General features: G+C 36.8%; 1 protein-coding gene across 1 annotated transcript; it reads left to right on the top strand.

Annotated features, from left to right (window-relative positions):
- Nucleotides 1–216: 216 nt before the first annotated feature.
- On the top strand, nucleotides 217–15,665 carry LOC131035684 (uncharacterized). The gene is made up of 2 exons (XM_057967415.2): nucleotides 217–1,704; nucleotides 15,355–15,665. The coding sequence occupies exon 1, from the start codon at nucleotides 408–410 to the stop codon at nucleotides 1,527–1,529; it is 1,122 nt and encodes a 373-aa protein (XP_057823398.2). The 5' UTR covers nucleotides 217–407; the 3' UTR covers nucleotides 1,530–1,704; nucleotides 15,355–15,665.
- The last annotated feature ends 416 nt before the right edge of the window (nucleotides 15,666–16,081 follow it).

Raw genomic sequence — 16,081 nt, 5'->3', positions numbered from 1 at the left:
TTGTAATAAATGTTGTACTGAAAAATAAAACAATGCACCGTGTAAAGTTAGAAAATTTCAATAAGTCTTTAATTTCTATTAACCAATAAGAGAACAAATAAATAATTTTGTTTAAATTATTTAAATATAAATAAACATTGAAACTATACAACTGTTTAAACGTGATTGGCTAGTTAAAAAGAGAAAATGCAACCGATGCATAAGTATCTGCCCATCGGCAGGAACTAATAAACCAATTCGATGATTACACCATTCTTCATTATACAGACAACTTTTCTTTCTGAAAACCCTAAACTCTCCTATGATGAACTCCATGTTATACCGCAAACTGTTTGTAGTTACAGCAGCTCCCACAAACTTCAATTTATGCTGCAAACTGTTTGCTATACATTCTTTCCATTTTCGCAATGTTTTCTCAACTGAATCTCACTCACAGATCCTCTTTTCACAGTTTGCCTCCTCCAAACTTAACCTGTCTGAGGTCGACATCACTCGGATGCTCAAGCTGGCCCCCTCTTTGCAGAAGCTTCGAACCCTCGACATCACTCGGATGCTCAAGCTGGCCCCCTCTTTGCAGAAGCTTCGAACCCTCAACAACGCAGAGGAGGTTATTCATTTGTTTAAAAAAGCGCGGCTTCACTGAACCCCAAATTGCCAGTATAGTGACGGTGCGGCCCCAACTTATCGTATCTGCAGAAAGTGCATTGGAAAGTAAGATCAAACTACTAGAAGATTTCGGTTTTGTGGATCGAAATCTGTTAAGACTTTTGAGGACCAATCCTGGCATCTTGAACAAAAGCCTCAAGAAAGGGCTTCTTCCCAAGATGGAGTTTCTGAAGAATGTATATCAGTCCCAGGATGTGCTCGTTAAATCCCTGTTAAATGCACCAAGACTTCTCAATTTTAGCTTGGAGAAAACCCTGGAGCCCTCGCTTGCTTTCTGGGAAGGATTGGGTTTTTCTGGGATGGAGTTCGTAAGCTTCTTAGGGGTTTATCCGGGTGTTCTCTCACGCACGTCTCTAACACCTGGACAGGTGGATCTTATCAACAAGATTGGCATGGACAAAGAGAGTAAAATGTTCAAATATATTGTAGGTATAGTGGCTTTGAGCCGCGTGGAAACGTTAGAGGCCAAGATTGAGAATCTCAAACTCTGCGGGCTCTCGGCTGAAGAAACCTGGCAAATAGTTGGAGCTGCCCCTCTAGTTTTGAATTTGTCAAGGAAAAATGTTAGTGAAAGGATGAACTTTCTAGTTAATAATTTGGAGCTCCCTGCAAATTATGTAGTGAAGCATCCTTCGTTGTTCCAAATCAAATTGGAAAAGACACTGAAACCCAGGTTTCTGGTTTGGCAGAAAATCAAATCCTTCAATGCCCTCGATCTTCCTCTTTTGACAGCATTGACGATGTCAGAGACAAGATTTGTTAACAGAATTATTAAAGAGCATCCCGAACTTAAATCACTGTGGACAATTTATGAAAATGCCATTTCTAATGCCTCCAAGCACACAGAGCTCAACAAAACATAGCTTGGGATGAAAAATGTGAGATTCAGGCCTCAAAAACCACAACAAATTTATCGATCTCATCTTTTGGCAGAAGACGGGCAAACCCTCTCCATCCAGGTGTTGGCCGTCAGCAATTGACATTCATATGTCTATTTCCTCTGCGCTGCGCTCTGTGCCTAGTTTCTCTTCAAGCAAGGTATGCATTATGGTTATGTGAGGTAATTGCTATAATTGCAGCCATTGAAGTGTAATGTAATTGGTGAATATTTAATAGATAGAAGTTTTTTAACATCTGAAAGTCATCTCAGAAATTTTATCATTATGTTCCAAATGGAAATTATGCTATGGCAATGAGTGAACGATTGTACATGATGCCCAGCAAACAAGTTTTCCAATTCGTAAATATGGGTGTAATATCTTCAGTTAGAATGCTACATGTTTCTTAATAGTTACATACATCATTTAACATCATTATCTCTCAATTTAGGTTATTGAAATTAGAAGTATATATATAATGCGATAAATAACTAATTTAGGATTGGTCTTCATTTCTTCCCTAACCCTACAGAAGATGGTGGAATTACTGTGCTAGGGCGTTTGGAAACAGTCTATGAGCGGGGGATCCCTCAAGGTTTCTTAGGAGCATATGTTTATGACCATCTCGGCACTCTCCCTCAAGGCTTTAGAAATATCTGCCCTTAACCTTTATTGGGATTTACCCATCTGGTGACTAAATCACTCTACCTTTCCCTACACAAACCAATCTATCTTCACAAAGTCGTTAGCGAAAGATTAAGAGCTAGACTATGAGTATACTAACTTCTTATGTATTATGAATATGTATATGAAATTAAATATGACTGTCATACATATTGCAGTCTATATTAATATTACTATTAAATTCTGCATAAGAACATTATCAAGTTTCATATATTAAGCATACATATTAAGCACATTCCCATGCATACCATCGAGAAGAAGGATGTTACTCCTGTAACTTAATAACAGTTCTGATCTGATCTGATCAATGGTGATGTCACTGATGCTTTTGATTCCTTTCCTTTATATCTCTCAATGTAGGGGAGAGGTCACACCTCTTCATCATGTATGTCCTTCGGCAAGAGACACACCCTTTCACCATTAGCAACCTTCAGAAACGTTGATGTAAAAATCTTACACACAATCGAATCCAGAAATGCACTCTTGATCATTAGCAACCTTTAAAAGAGTGCAACTCTTCATTATTTCTGTCCTTTAAAAGAGACACAACATTTCACTGTCAGATCTGCACTTCTTATTTAAATCAGTTCTGTACTTCTGAAATGAGTTCTCTTCTCCCTTTTATATCTTATATTTGGGAGAGTCACAATTTATCATTTCATAGCTGTTGACCATTCATCAACTTTAATTAATTACATTTTTTTATATTTTAATTTTAATTTTATTTTTATTCTTTTATATCTTAATTTTTGTTGATCAGTTTTTTATATTTTAAATTTATTATTAGTATTTATTATTAAATTATATTTCAAAATAAGAACATTACAATGGGTTTCATTTAAAACCATTTATAACACTACAGTTTGTGTTAAAATGCCATGCAAGTCCTTAAAAGAATACATGAAATAACTAAACAAGACCATCAGGCTTTTCCGTTTATAGAGGAAGTTCATCACCAATTGAACAAGGGCTGCAGGGCAGCGTAGTTCCTGCCCAGTGCTGTCAAATTGGTTGTGGATTGGTTCTGTTCAATTGAAATGTTTATGGACAAGTCTTGCACTTTGTAGTGGCGTAACCTGCTGGAGTAACATTGACATTTGATTCAACTTGTACGTACAAATTCCAAAGTAAAGCTTTACCATAGTCTGTGATACTGTGAACTAATCTACCAAAGTACAAAGTACTAATCATAGAAATTCCTCGATGGGAGCATTGCATGGTCAGGCTAAATGCAATCTACAATCACGCCAAAACTACAATTGTACAGAAGATTTCTATGCTAGATATGTATTTAAGATAATTGTTAATGCTGCAGTTGAAATAGCCAAATGGCCTATCTTATAACCTTTTCTCCAAGGCTTTGCTAGCTTTCTATGCCTCATTACAATACTCTTCTACGCCTTCTACAGCATGTTGCACATGATTATGCGTAGGCGTCCACATGCCTCAAATTGCATAAGGTCAGTTACACACTGTGATACCAAATGAAGAAGAGAGCAAGGTAAACACTTGAACCATACATTGATGTGCAGCGTACAAATTTATAAAGGAAAAATGCAATTAATAGTTGAAATAACTGGTTAGAGAGCGCCTGAGCCTAAACCAAACAATGTAATAAACTAGGCTGACGCTAAAACTTGCTAACAGAGACATTCTTTGTTGCTCTTAATATTGATATTCAATTCAAACTCTCCTAAGCTTAACTTTGTGCTAAGTTATGGGACCATTAGTGATTCTTGGATCTTAGTCAATTCCATTTACACCCGTCTTGTCTCAAATAATGTGGTTCCCGAAAAGCAGTGGAACTAATATGATGAGCAATATTAAATTTGAATATATGATTTATAATGACCTCAAGAATGCATTCACTGCAATTGATTGGTAAAGTTTTATCATCATTCAGTTTTCAAATGCTATAATGACTAGCAAATAACTGCCAAAATTGGTACAAAATCTAGAAATATCATGATCAGCATCATAGAACAATCTTCAAACATTAAGGTGTGAGATGGAGACGAAGAAACCAAGGCTATGACAACTGCAAATATAAAAAAGATAGATAAGTATAGAAATCTGATAATTAGTTGTGCACCATATCAAATTAAAGGAATAATTTAAAAAGCAAGAGGTGGAGACATAAACAAACCAATGAAACTGAAATGATAACGCGCATAGACATTTGAAAGTCTGATACAAAGAGATGGCAGGAAGGGAAATATTTTAAAGTATTTTATATGTTTTCAATATCCATCAATGTATGGAACTGTTCTGAGTTTTTAAGAAATTGTTTTCAGAAGCCTGCACCAATGATCTGTGAAGAAATGTTTATAACTGGATTTCAATAACAAAATTCTTGTCAAGATGTGGATTACAAATGCCCTACTGCTTGATAATATCAATAATGGTGTTGTTGACAGCTAATGTGAAGGTGTCATAGATGTGGAGCCTGCGTAACATGAATACCATGGGTGAAATGTCCTGTTGGTATTGTTCATATGTTATATCTTGATATCTGGGTAAGTTTGTTGAAGTATATCTCCTTGTAGAGAGCAGTCGATGTTGCCTTCTTGTGTATTCAATGTGCACATTATGTTATGGTGGCAAGAGGGTTGTGTGTCACCATTGCAATATGTGCAGTGGAGAGAGTCCCTGTCAATTGTAGCATCGAACGACAGTGAGTGATGGCACGACGAGCAATAGATTTCATAGGGAGGTAAATGGACATTCTTTGCTTTCAGGACACCGACAACCTGCAAATGTGATATAATTATGGTGCATTGTATACAATAAGCAAAGAATTGCATATACTATGTAGTAGAAAGCTAAAAGTAGAGTTGTAAAGGTCTGTGCGCTCACCTGTATATTACATTTGGCAAGAGTTTCTAGATGTGCCTTTGTAGACTGGTCATTAAGCTCTTCAATGAATGTAGATTGCGATGGGCGGAAGGAGCGGTTGCCTTGGGATGTAATGTCCCATACTAGGTTTAGACATGTTTTAACCATAATTAATCTATTTCAATATACTTATGACTCAAACTAAATATATTAAGAGACATTTCCACCTTAACATGAATCCAATTAGTGATATTCCATTGTTCAAACAATTAATTTATTAATAAGTAAATTGTTCATCTATCATACATCCATAATAAGTTTACAAATCCAATCCCTTACCTATCTTGGAACCATGCCCTCAAGGTTTTTGGGTCGCTGATCCCTACCTTGTCTTGGGCTCATCCTATTAATTGGATTTAGACCACCCCTCTTTGGAACGTCTAAATTCCCAACTTTTTGAGTACTGACAGCAGTAGCGAAGATTATATCCAAACATATTCTTCTTACTGTTTATTATCTTGTGAGCTTTTTCTGATTTACAATCTAATATTTTTATATGTCTGATTAAGACATTATAGAATAAGAATAAGTATTGTCCATTGTCAATATAAGTATAACTGAACCCTCTTTGTTTATGCGGATCATCCTCAGCTATTTGTTACGATATCATTTTTGACATAATCAAATGCCTTTAGGAAGATATTGATATAAGTATTTCTTAATTCGATATGCTGTTTGTGTATTACTAATTATGATTGTTGTCCTAAACATACATTGAATAACTAATCAATTGATTATTTAGTCTGCTGATTGCATTCATCCCATTGGCAGCGGTTATTGATATTGGTTTGGTTGACTGGATACTTGGTCTTCCTCAACATGAATTATCGTGATTAGCTGTAGTCGAAATTGAATCACTACAGGAATGTAAAGCTGAAATTCTCCAATATTTACTTGCTATTTAACAATAACTCCAGTGTCAATATAGTAGCTGTCTTGTATGTTATTTTGACATATAATATTGGTTTTGACAGCTCCCTGAATACGAACACTTTCTTCAGTTTCCTCGATATCCCATGAATGCATTATCTAAATACTTATATACTGATCTCTCTCATCCATGGTGAACTACTGCTGTGACTAATCAAGTGTGGCATAGTTGCTGCTGTCTTATGTTTTATTGGCTATTGATATTCTTAGTTCTATAAAGATAATAGAAGGAGTTTCCCCAAGTTAGTTACACAATATCTAATGAAATCTTGTTTTATATTAGAGATTTGATGGGGACATCACATTTGGTAAGAGTTTCCAGATGTGCCTTTGTGCACTGGTCATTAAGCTCTTCAATGAACGTAGATTGCGATAGGCGGAATGAGCGGGTGCCTTAGGGACCATTGCGAACAATGTTTTTGAAGAGTATAGAAGGCATATCTGTTGTTGAGAAGTGCTGCTGAAAAGTAGCACACAGTTCTGTGTATGTTGTGGAGATGAGAACCTGCAAAATGAAAACATCAGTGGGGAGGAGAGGAGAGGAGAGAAAAGGAGAAACAAAAAGATTTGGCAAGAGTTTCCAGATGTGCCTTTGTGCTGGTCATTAAGCTCTTCAATGAACGTAGATTGTGATGAGAGGAATGAGCGGGTGCCTTGGGGACCATTGCAAACAATGTTTTTGAAGATGGTAAAATCGGGTGTTAGTTTGCATTTGTTACAAATGCAAGGTATAGTTTCAAAGGTGCTTTTTGGACCTTTGAAACTATACCTTGCTAGTTCACTTTTCTTAAACATGTCTAAATTTGTTCTGATTTCTTCAACTGTTGCTAGACGGTAGCCCAAGGGCATCAATAGTCCTCCATTCAATAGAAACCTCTGTGAATTTGTCTTCAAATGAAGACTTCACAAATTTGGCTTAGACTAATATGATCGGATTTCCCTGAACCTGCTCTGATACCATGTTATTTTTATATGATCAGATTTGCAATACACAAAAATACAACACATGCACAAAATAGAACACACCACATATCCTGGGAAAACCCTCCTTCTTGGGGGACAAAAACCCAGCCAAGAATATATCTCTTATATTAAATTGATTGATCAAAATGAAATGATCATCACCTTCTATATATACAAAGTAAGGTGCCTTTTCTCAAGCAAGGCGACTCTTCACAAGAGTCGGCCTCAGTCAAGAACCAAGGTGACTTTTCATCTTGGGTTGGCCCTTATAAATATAAAATAATAAGTTGCAATAGGCCGACTTGCTTCTAGGAATACCTCCTGCAGCTATAAAACACTAACAAGGGTTAGCAGTGAGTGAAAAAAATGCTTTTCTCCTCATTCCACTGGTGAAATTCCTTGAAACTTGGTGGAATGGCTTGTCATAATGTATCCTTTGATATGGGAAACTTGCAGAGGTTGGGGTGTACGGTCGCACGTGTGGGAGATCATTGAATGTTTGATATCTCAATGTATCAGACCTAGGACCCTAGTGTCTTAAAGAAAATGACTTTAGACTGTTGGGAGAGGATCCTTGGTGGCAAGAATGATTGTAGGAGATCATATGTAATGTGTTTGAAAATTGAAGCCCTGAACCTATTTGGATCATACCTAATTAGGTCTAGTCTAAAAGGAGGACAGTCAAAATTTGGAGCTTTCCGTACAAAGTGACCCCACCTGATTTTGAGATATGCTTAAGAATGTCCAGAAGGGTATCAGGAAATGGTCTTACATTTTGAATGCCATTCTTGACCTGAAAGTTATGTCAAAAAAACCATGTTTGGAAGGCTACAAGGGAGTATGAGGATTGTTGAAGGTATTAATATTATAGTTTCCTAAGTTATTAATGCTCAATAATGTAATATATTGTAATTTTGGTTTCTTATTAGAAACTTTCTATTTTGTATTTCTTTGTAATTCTTTATAATGATCTTCGTGATCATTCGTAAATACAACAATCATTTTTTACCAAATTACTTTCGTAATATGGTATCAGAGCCTTAGGAAATTCGTTTTTCTAAAAATTACGATTTTCGGAAATTTTAAAAGATTTTTGGAAAACATTTGCTGGGTTGGTTTTCTCAAGGTCATGGAAAATTTCGTTTTTTTATGGTAGTTCATTTTCAGCATATCTTTTTTCCCAAAATCGTGACCTCTAGGGTTTATTTGGCAACGCGAATCTGTTTTCTTTCCCCATCTGCAATTTTTCTGCCATTTTTGGACGGAAATCTGCATTTTCGACTAGGGTTTTTTCCTTTCAGGTCAAGTCGATTTTTTTTCCGATTGCAGATTCTTGGTGGGTTTTTCGAGAGCTCAATTGGGTTGTTTTCAGAATTTTGTGGGTGCATTGTTTTCTGTGCCTCAAATTTTGTGCTAGTGGATTTCAATTCTGATTTCAGATTCTTTCTGGGTTTTTCACAAGGATTTTTGGGTTGTCTTCGTATTTTTTTGGGTCAGTCGATTTTTTTTCTTGAAATCCATGCCAGTTGTACTTCATAATTTTTTTGAAGTCTGTACTTGTATTTGCCTCTGTTTTCTGCATTGGGATTTGTGCTTTGTATTATGTGCTATTGCCTCTTCTCTGATTTTTCGTTTTCCATGCATTGGGAAACGTGCAAGATGGCGTCATTGACCAACTTGATGTTGGAATGTAGTCAACGATTTAATGGCAAAAATTATAACACTTGGAAGCAACGCAGTGCATGCTGACAATCTTCGAATATCGCCACCTAGATGATCTTGTCTTGGGAAAAGAATCTCGTCCTTCTACAGTCGAAGCTGATCAAGACAAATTTGATGACCGCAATAGGGAAGCTGTCATGCTTCTCAAGCTCTTTGTCACAGATGACGAACTACCTCAGATTCCTTTTGGTCAATTAGCCTTAGAAATTTGGAAGCATCTGAAGGAGTTTCATGAGACATTTGACAAAAGCCGAGCGTTCTTCTTGAAGAACCAGTTGTTCTCCATCATGATGGATGAATGCATGTCCTTACAAGAGCATCTCACGAAGATTAAGGACACTCAAGATCAACTTGAAGCTATTGGTCAAAAAATGGAGGAAGAGGATATGGTAGTCATAACCCTCAAAAGTCTACCAAAATCCTATGAGCACTTCATAGAGACTCAACATTACATCTATGAATGTTGATCTGAAATTTCTAGAGTTATGCACCAAACTTCTGCAGCAGGATCGTTAGAAACAACAGTTTGGTAGCGGTGCCACTTCGTCCTCCTCTGAGCAAGCATTTGCAGCCAAATCCTTTCACAAGGATAAAGGCAAATTTCAGTCATCTCAGTTCTCTCAGTCGAAGGGCTCTAGTCAGTCACAGGAAGGTTCGAAAAAGAAACAATGCAATTATTGTCACAAATATGGCCATCTAATTAAGGATTGTTGCACTCGGATCGCTTCCGAACAATAGAAGCAGGGAGGGTCTCAGCCTAAAGCCAATGTCGTTGAGCACACAGAGCAGAAAGAGTCTGCCTTTTACGCCTTCATGGCTAAAAGACCTGCAGACCATGTGAAATCTTTTGCTTGGTATATTGATTTTTTCGGCATTTCACTCACAGGTGTGATTGGTTTACAGAATTCACTTCCTATACTGATTTGGTTATTTTTGGAGGAGGTGAGGATTACACCGTTTTTGGCAAGGGCAACGTTCAGATACAATCTGGTGGGAGGAATCTCATATTCCTCAATGTATACTACTTTCTTGGCATGGAATTTAACCTTCTCTCTATGAGTTAGATTATGCGGCATTCTCCTCAGCGTGATGTCATCTTCAGTGCACATAAGTGTTCTATTGTTGATCGTGCGACACACACTACAGTTGCTGTTGGTATTGAGGATCATGGTCTTTATAGACTTGTGGATACAGGTGATTCTCTTGAGCATGCCTTCGTAGCAAAATCCTCCTTTATCTCCCGTCTATGGCATCAGCAATATGGTCACTTGAACATTCATTATCTTGCTCAGCTTGTTCGGGAAGATTTAGTACATGGCTTACCTGAAATTCAAACTCAGAATCAGCAAGTTTGTGTCGCTTTTCAGGCTGGGAAGCAGCGCAGGACACCATTCGAGGATGGTGACTCATGGCGAGCATCTAAGGTACTGCAGTTGGTCCACGCTGATGTATGTGGTCCAATGAATACTACTTCTGTCACTGGGTGCAGATATTTCTTACTTTTTGTTGATGATTACAGTCGTAAGATGTGGGTGAACTTTCTTAGACATAAATCAGATGTGTTTCTTGTATTTCAGAAATTGAAGGCCTTGGTAGAAAAAGAGTCTGGTTGTTTTATTATTACTCTTAGGTCTGATAATGGGGGGGAGTTTTGCTCTACTGCTTTCTCCACTTTTGTGATACACATGGCATAAAACGTTAGTTAACCACACCATACACCCCTCAGCAAAACGACGTTGTAGAATGTTGTAATTGCACCGCTACAGAAATTGCTAGGTCTGTTGGAACACAAAAATGTTCCTAAGAAGTATTGGGCAGAAGTAGTGTTTACTGTAGTCTATCTCCTTTATAGATCTCCCACTCATGCTGTTAAAGGGAAGACTCCTGAGGAAGCCTGGACTGGTCGCAAACCCAAGATCAGCCATTTGAAAGTTTTTGGCTCTCTTGCATATGTTTGGATTCCAAATGCCAAGTGCTCTAAGTTGGATTTCAAGAGTCAGAAGCTCATATTTACAGGATATAGTGTCAACCATAAGGCCTACCGACTGATTGATGTAGACACTGATCGTCTCATCTTTAGTCATGATGTTGTTTTTGATGAAGATCGCCTTTGAAGGCTTCTGATTTAGGTGTTCATCTTTCATTTGGTTCACTTGATGGGAGGGATGATGCAAATTTTGTATTTGATGATGCACTACCTGAATTTCCTCCGGATGATGCTAATCTTCCACTTGTTCCAGATCCTCTTCCACCTCTAGTTCCAGTTATTCCTTCTCTATCTGATGTTGGCACATCTACTCTCCGGCCTAAGTGGTGGGCTAAGACCATCAGTGATCTTCGCCTTGATGAGCTCATTGAGGGTAGATCTTCCAGAAATAAGGGCAAGAAACAAAATACAGTTAACTTTGCTCTCATGGCCAACATTCATAGCATTTATGAGCCTCAGACTTATACCGAAGCAAAAGGGATTCCAGAGTGGGAACAGGCAATGGACGTAGAATACCAGAGCCTTTTGAAGAACAACACTTGGGTTCTCTCTGATCTTCCTCTAGGGAAGAAACCCATTAGCTGCAAATGGGTCTATAAGGTGAAGTATCATGCAGATGATACCTTGGATAAGTACAAGGCCAGATTAGTTGCTCGAGGATTCACATAGCGGGAGGGCATTGATTATGAGGAGACATTTGGTCCTACAGCTAAGATGAGTACCATTCGTCTTCTTCTCGCTATTGCAGCTTAGTTTGGATGGAAAGTCCATCAGATGGATGTTAAGAGTGCCTTCCTCAATGGTCAGTTGCAGGAAGAAGTCTACATGATGCGGCCTCTTGGTTTCAAGGCTATCGGCAAAGAACATCAAGTATGTAGACTTGTTAAAGCACTCTATGGGCTTAAACAGGCTCCTCGAGCATGGTACATTAAGATTGATCAGTACTTGGTTGCTCATGGTTTTCAGCGTTGCCCTTTTGACAGTAATTTGTATATCAAACACTCTGGTGATGATATTCTTTTTCTTGTTATCTATGTGGATGACTTGATCATTACTAGAAGTTCAACACATTTGATTGCAAAAATCAAATAGGATCTGTGCAAGGATTTTGATATGACAGATTTGGGGCTTCTCCATTATTGTTTAGGTGTTGAGGTTTGGCACACTGATGGTAGCATTTTTATTTCTCAGTCTAAGTATGCCAGTAACTTGCTTGACAGGTTTCGAATGCAGGATTGCAAACGTGCTTCCACACCTATGGAGACTAGCTTGAAGTTGTCAGTCAAGTCTGATTCTCCTCCTATAGATGAAACACAATTCAGGCAACTAGTGGGCAGTCTCATCTATCTTACTTCTACTAGACCTGATCTCAGTTTTGCAGTGAGCCACATTTCACACTTCATGACAGCTTCCAAGGCTGATCATTGGGTAGCAATGAAGCTTGTGCTGCGTTATGTGAAAGGCACCTCTAATTATGGACTTCTTTACACTCAGAGTGATGATCCTAGCCTCAGTGGGTTCACAAATTCAGATTGGGCAGGCTCGGTTGATGACAGGAAATCAACCTCTGGATATGTGTTCAGTTTGGGATCCGATGCAGTCACTTGGACTAGTAAGAAGCAACAGGCAGTGGCTCTGTCCTCAACAGAAGCAGAATATCGGGGAGCAATTAAGGCAGCTTGTGAGGCAGTTTGGCTTCGTCGGATGCTTGCGGATATGCAAATATCTCAAGCAGGTCCGACTCCTTTGTTCTTTAACAATCAAGGAGTTCTCAAACTTGCCAAGAATCCAGTCTTCCATGAAAGAACAAAACATGTAGAGCTTCATTGTCATTACATTCGACAGTTGGTTCAAGACGGACCCATTCAGTTGCTGTATGTTCCTACAACGGAGCAGCAAGCCGATATTCTCACCAAGCCCCTTAGTATAGATAAGTTTGTAAAATTCAGGGGGTCTATTGGTGTAGTTGATAGATTGAGCATTAAGGGAGGGTATTAATATTATAGTTTCCTAAGTTATTAATACTCAATAATGTAATATATTGTAATTTTGGTTTCTTATTAGAAATTTTCTATTTTGTATTTCTTTGTAATTCTTTATAATGATCTTCATGATCATTTGTAAATACAGCAATCATTTTTTACGAAATTACTTTCATAATAGAAAGGAAACCCATAGTTTGATGAACGAAGGTACTTGTAACCAATGGTCTGAAGTTGTTTGTTATTGTCTACCCCTGCTCTGGATCAGAAAGTCACATCCTTTAACTAAAATCATACCATTCTCAAGGGATACGTCCCCTAACAAATGGATTGTTGTTGTTAATGTTAGATATAATTTAATTTTATATTATTCTCTTTATTTTTTCTGATTTATTATCCCAATTCCAAAATTTGATCCCCCTCCAAATGATTTGTTCTTCCCTCTTATATCTTTACATTTGAGGGAGACACAACTCATCATGGCATGCCTCTTGACCTTTCATTAAACTTAATCAACTTGTGATTATATTATGTTATATTTTATTATTATTATTTTTTATTTTTATTTTAACCTCATTATTATTTATTAAATACTTGTGATTATATTATATTATATATTTTTATTATTATTTATATTTATATTTTAACCTCATTATTATTATTTATTAAATCCTATCTCAGAAAGGGGACATTTAAAAAAGACTATGACACCTAAGTTTCTGGTTTGGCAGAAAACAATTCAGCAATGCCCTTGACCTTTCTCTTTTGATGTTATTGACGATATCAGAGACCGAGTTTGTTGACAAAATTATGAAAGAGCGTCCTGAATCTAAAACCCTGTGTAGACAATTTATGAAAATGCCATCTCTATTGCTTCCAAGCACACAAAGAATTAAACAAAACATAATTTGGGATGAAGAAAGTGAGAGGCAGGTCTCAAAAACCACAATAAATTTATTGATCTCATCTTTGGCAGAAGGCAGGCAAACGATCCAGGTGTTGGCTGTGAGCAATTGACATTCCTATGTTGGTATTCCATCTGCCCTTTGCTCTGTGTCTAGTTGCTCTTTAAGCAAGGTATGCGCGAGCTAATTGTTATTGCTGCAGCCATTGAAGTGTGATGTAATTGGTGAATATTTAATAGATATTAGTTTTTTAACATCTGAAAGTCGTCTCTGAAATTTTATCACTATGTTCCAAATGGGAATTATGCTATAGCAATAAGTGAACAGTTATAATACCTGATGTTCAGCAAACAAATTTTCCAGCTCCCAATGTTTGCAGAGATTGTAATATTGGGTTTCATTTAGAACCATTTATAACACCAGACTCAGTTTGTGTTAACATGTCATATAAGTCCTTCAAAGAATACATGAATAACTAAACAAGAATAGCCACTCCATATTGGATGCCTAACACCTGCCACTTGGAGTCAAGAGGGATGAAGCATCTGCTCTTGGGCTTAAGAGAGAAGGTGGTTGTGATGAGGGGGAACGGCGATAGAACACCTCGCTGGGTATGCCACTCTATGATGGATGCCTAACACCTGACATATGGAACCAAGGGGTATCTGCTCTTGGACCTAGGAGGATTGGTTTCTTGGACACCCTATCCAACTAGCCTACCCTAATGGGCTAAGGAAATTGACTGGTAACTGACTTTCAATCTGACTTTATATAATAAACTGATTATACCCAACAAATTGTAATTCTAAACAGTAACTAATATAGCAGAATTGATCTCATTAATATAATTTCATTGGTATATGTTTCAGTTTTACAAGTATTATTTCATATGTTCTCTAATCTTTATTGCAGGAAACCAGTATACAAAGTTATGCCCATAAAATTTAATTACCTATCTTTTAGATTTGGGCCAAATTTAGGTTTAAGTATAACTAATTGGGGGGCATTACAATGCACAATTTGTGCAGAATCCTCACCTTCCATGTTAATTGCAATTCTGTAAAACCCTTGATCGCCTCTCTTTCATTTGTTTAGCCTAATATGTTTTTCAATAGCTTTGAAATCTGCACATGTAGTAAAAAGCCTCAGATTTCCTTCAAACAAATCCTTAAAATCAGTGAATGATTTTAATATAGTGATCCAATCTAGCCTTGTACTCAATAATTTGATAGCAGAGAAGATTGCACCTGTATCAAATTTTATTTGTGTTACTCATAGCCAAGTTCTTGAGTAGTTGCTTTCAGGTAAAAAAGAAGAGGAGCAAAGTAAGATTTTTGCTTTGCGATGTTACCAAAATTTTTGTTACATTTTCTTGGCTTTAAGATATTTTAATCTTTTCAATACAATTTTGTGTTTAGAAGTAGGATCAGTTCATTTATAATTAAACATTGCAAGTCGGATCAAGGCACATGCCTTCAACAATTGCTCGAAATTTTGAAAAGAAATTTTCTCATTTTTTATGTCTAACTTATTAGGGTTCAAAAATCCCTAAAATTATTCAAATGCAATCCTTTTTCTTGTATCTTTTTAAAAATTGCTGCTGGAATATGTGTTTTTATATAGAATTTAAATGAAGCTATCAATTTAACTGAAACTAGATCAAAAAATTATGTTTTAAACATTATTTGCTGTTGCATTTCTACCATTTTTGCTCTGAGATTAGTTTATTATTTTTTGCACAGCGATTTGGCAACTATCTTTATGGCTCCATACCGCCACAATCGGGATCTTTGATCCATTTACAAATCTTGGAAGTTCTGTATTTACTTTTTATGTCACTTCTGTTATTGTTATCCACTGTATGCTTCTCTTAATGATGGAAGGAAAGCAGATTAAACTGGTTTTTAATTTTCAAGAAAAAAGGTATCATAAAATTTTCGTGAAAGACTGAATCTATTTGGTACAAGGCTTTGGCCACTGCCTGTAAAAGCCACCGACTTTGACCACACTTCAAATATTTTCACCAATGTTTGGAAGGGTTGTGACTGCTCTGTCTCTTATTGATTTTAGCCAATATTTGCAGTCATTGTTCGGTAAGTTTCCAGTAGGTTCTAAAAATTTATTATATTTGTCACTATCACAAATTTCAAAATACAAAAACTTTAAATTCAGTCCAAACGAATCTAAGTACTTCATATTTAAAAAATTATATTTCCAATGATTTTTAAGCCTCAAACTGTCAAGTTTCAGACCACAACGATGGATCACTCTGGATTCAGTTTCCTATTTTTCACGCTTTCAGTTGCTAGACTGCCATATTAATTTTGTTGGTGCAACTTTAAAATTCTGTACAAGAAAACAAAGGCAATATAATAATTGAAGTGTTTGTAAAAAAACAAAGGCAATATAATAAATGTGAAGAGACAGATATATACAGAAAACAATATGGGACTGTTGGACTGTTGCTTA

The sequence above is a fragment of the Cryptomeria japonica genome, chromosome 6 (genome assembly GCF_030272615.1).
Source record: "Cryptomeria japonica chromosome 6, Sugi_1.0, whole genome shotgun sequence".
NCBI classification, from domain to species: Eukaryota; Viridiplantae; Streptophyta; class Pinopsida; order Cupressales; family Cupressaceae; genus Cryptomeria; species Cryptomeria japonica.
The sequence above is the reverse complement of the archived record's forward strand: the minus strand, read 5'-3'. Positions and strand labels throughout refer to the sequence as shown.

Bases quoted from the DNA above. Each gene is read 5' to 3' on its own strand.
- LOC131035684 (XM_057967415.2), top strand. From the start codon at position 408: ATGTTTTCTCAACTGAATCTCACTCACAGATCCTCTTTTCACAGTTTG.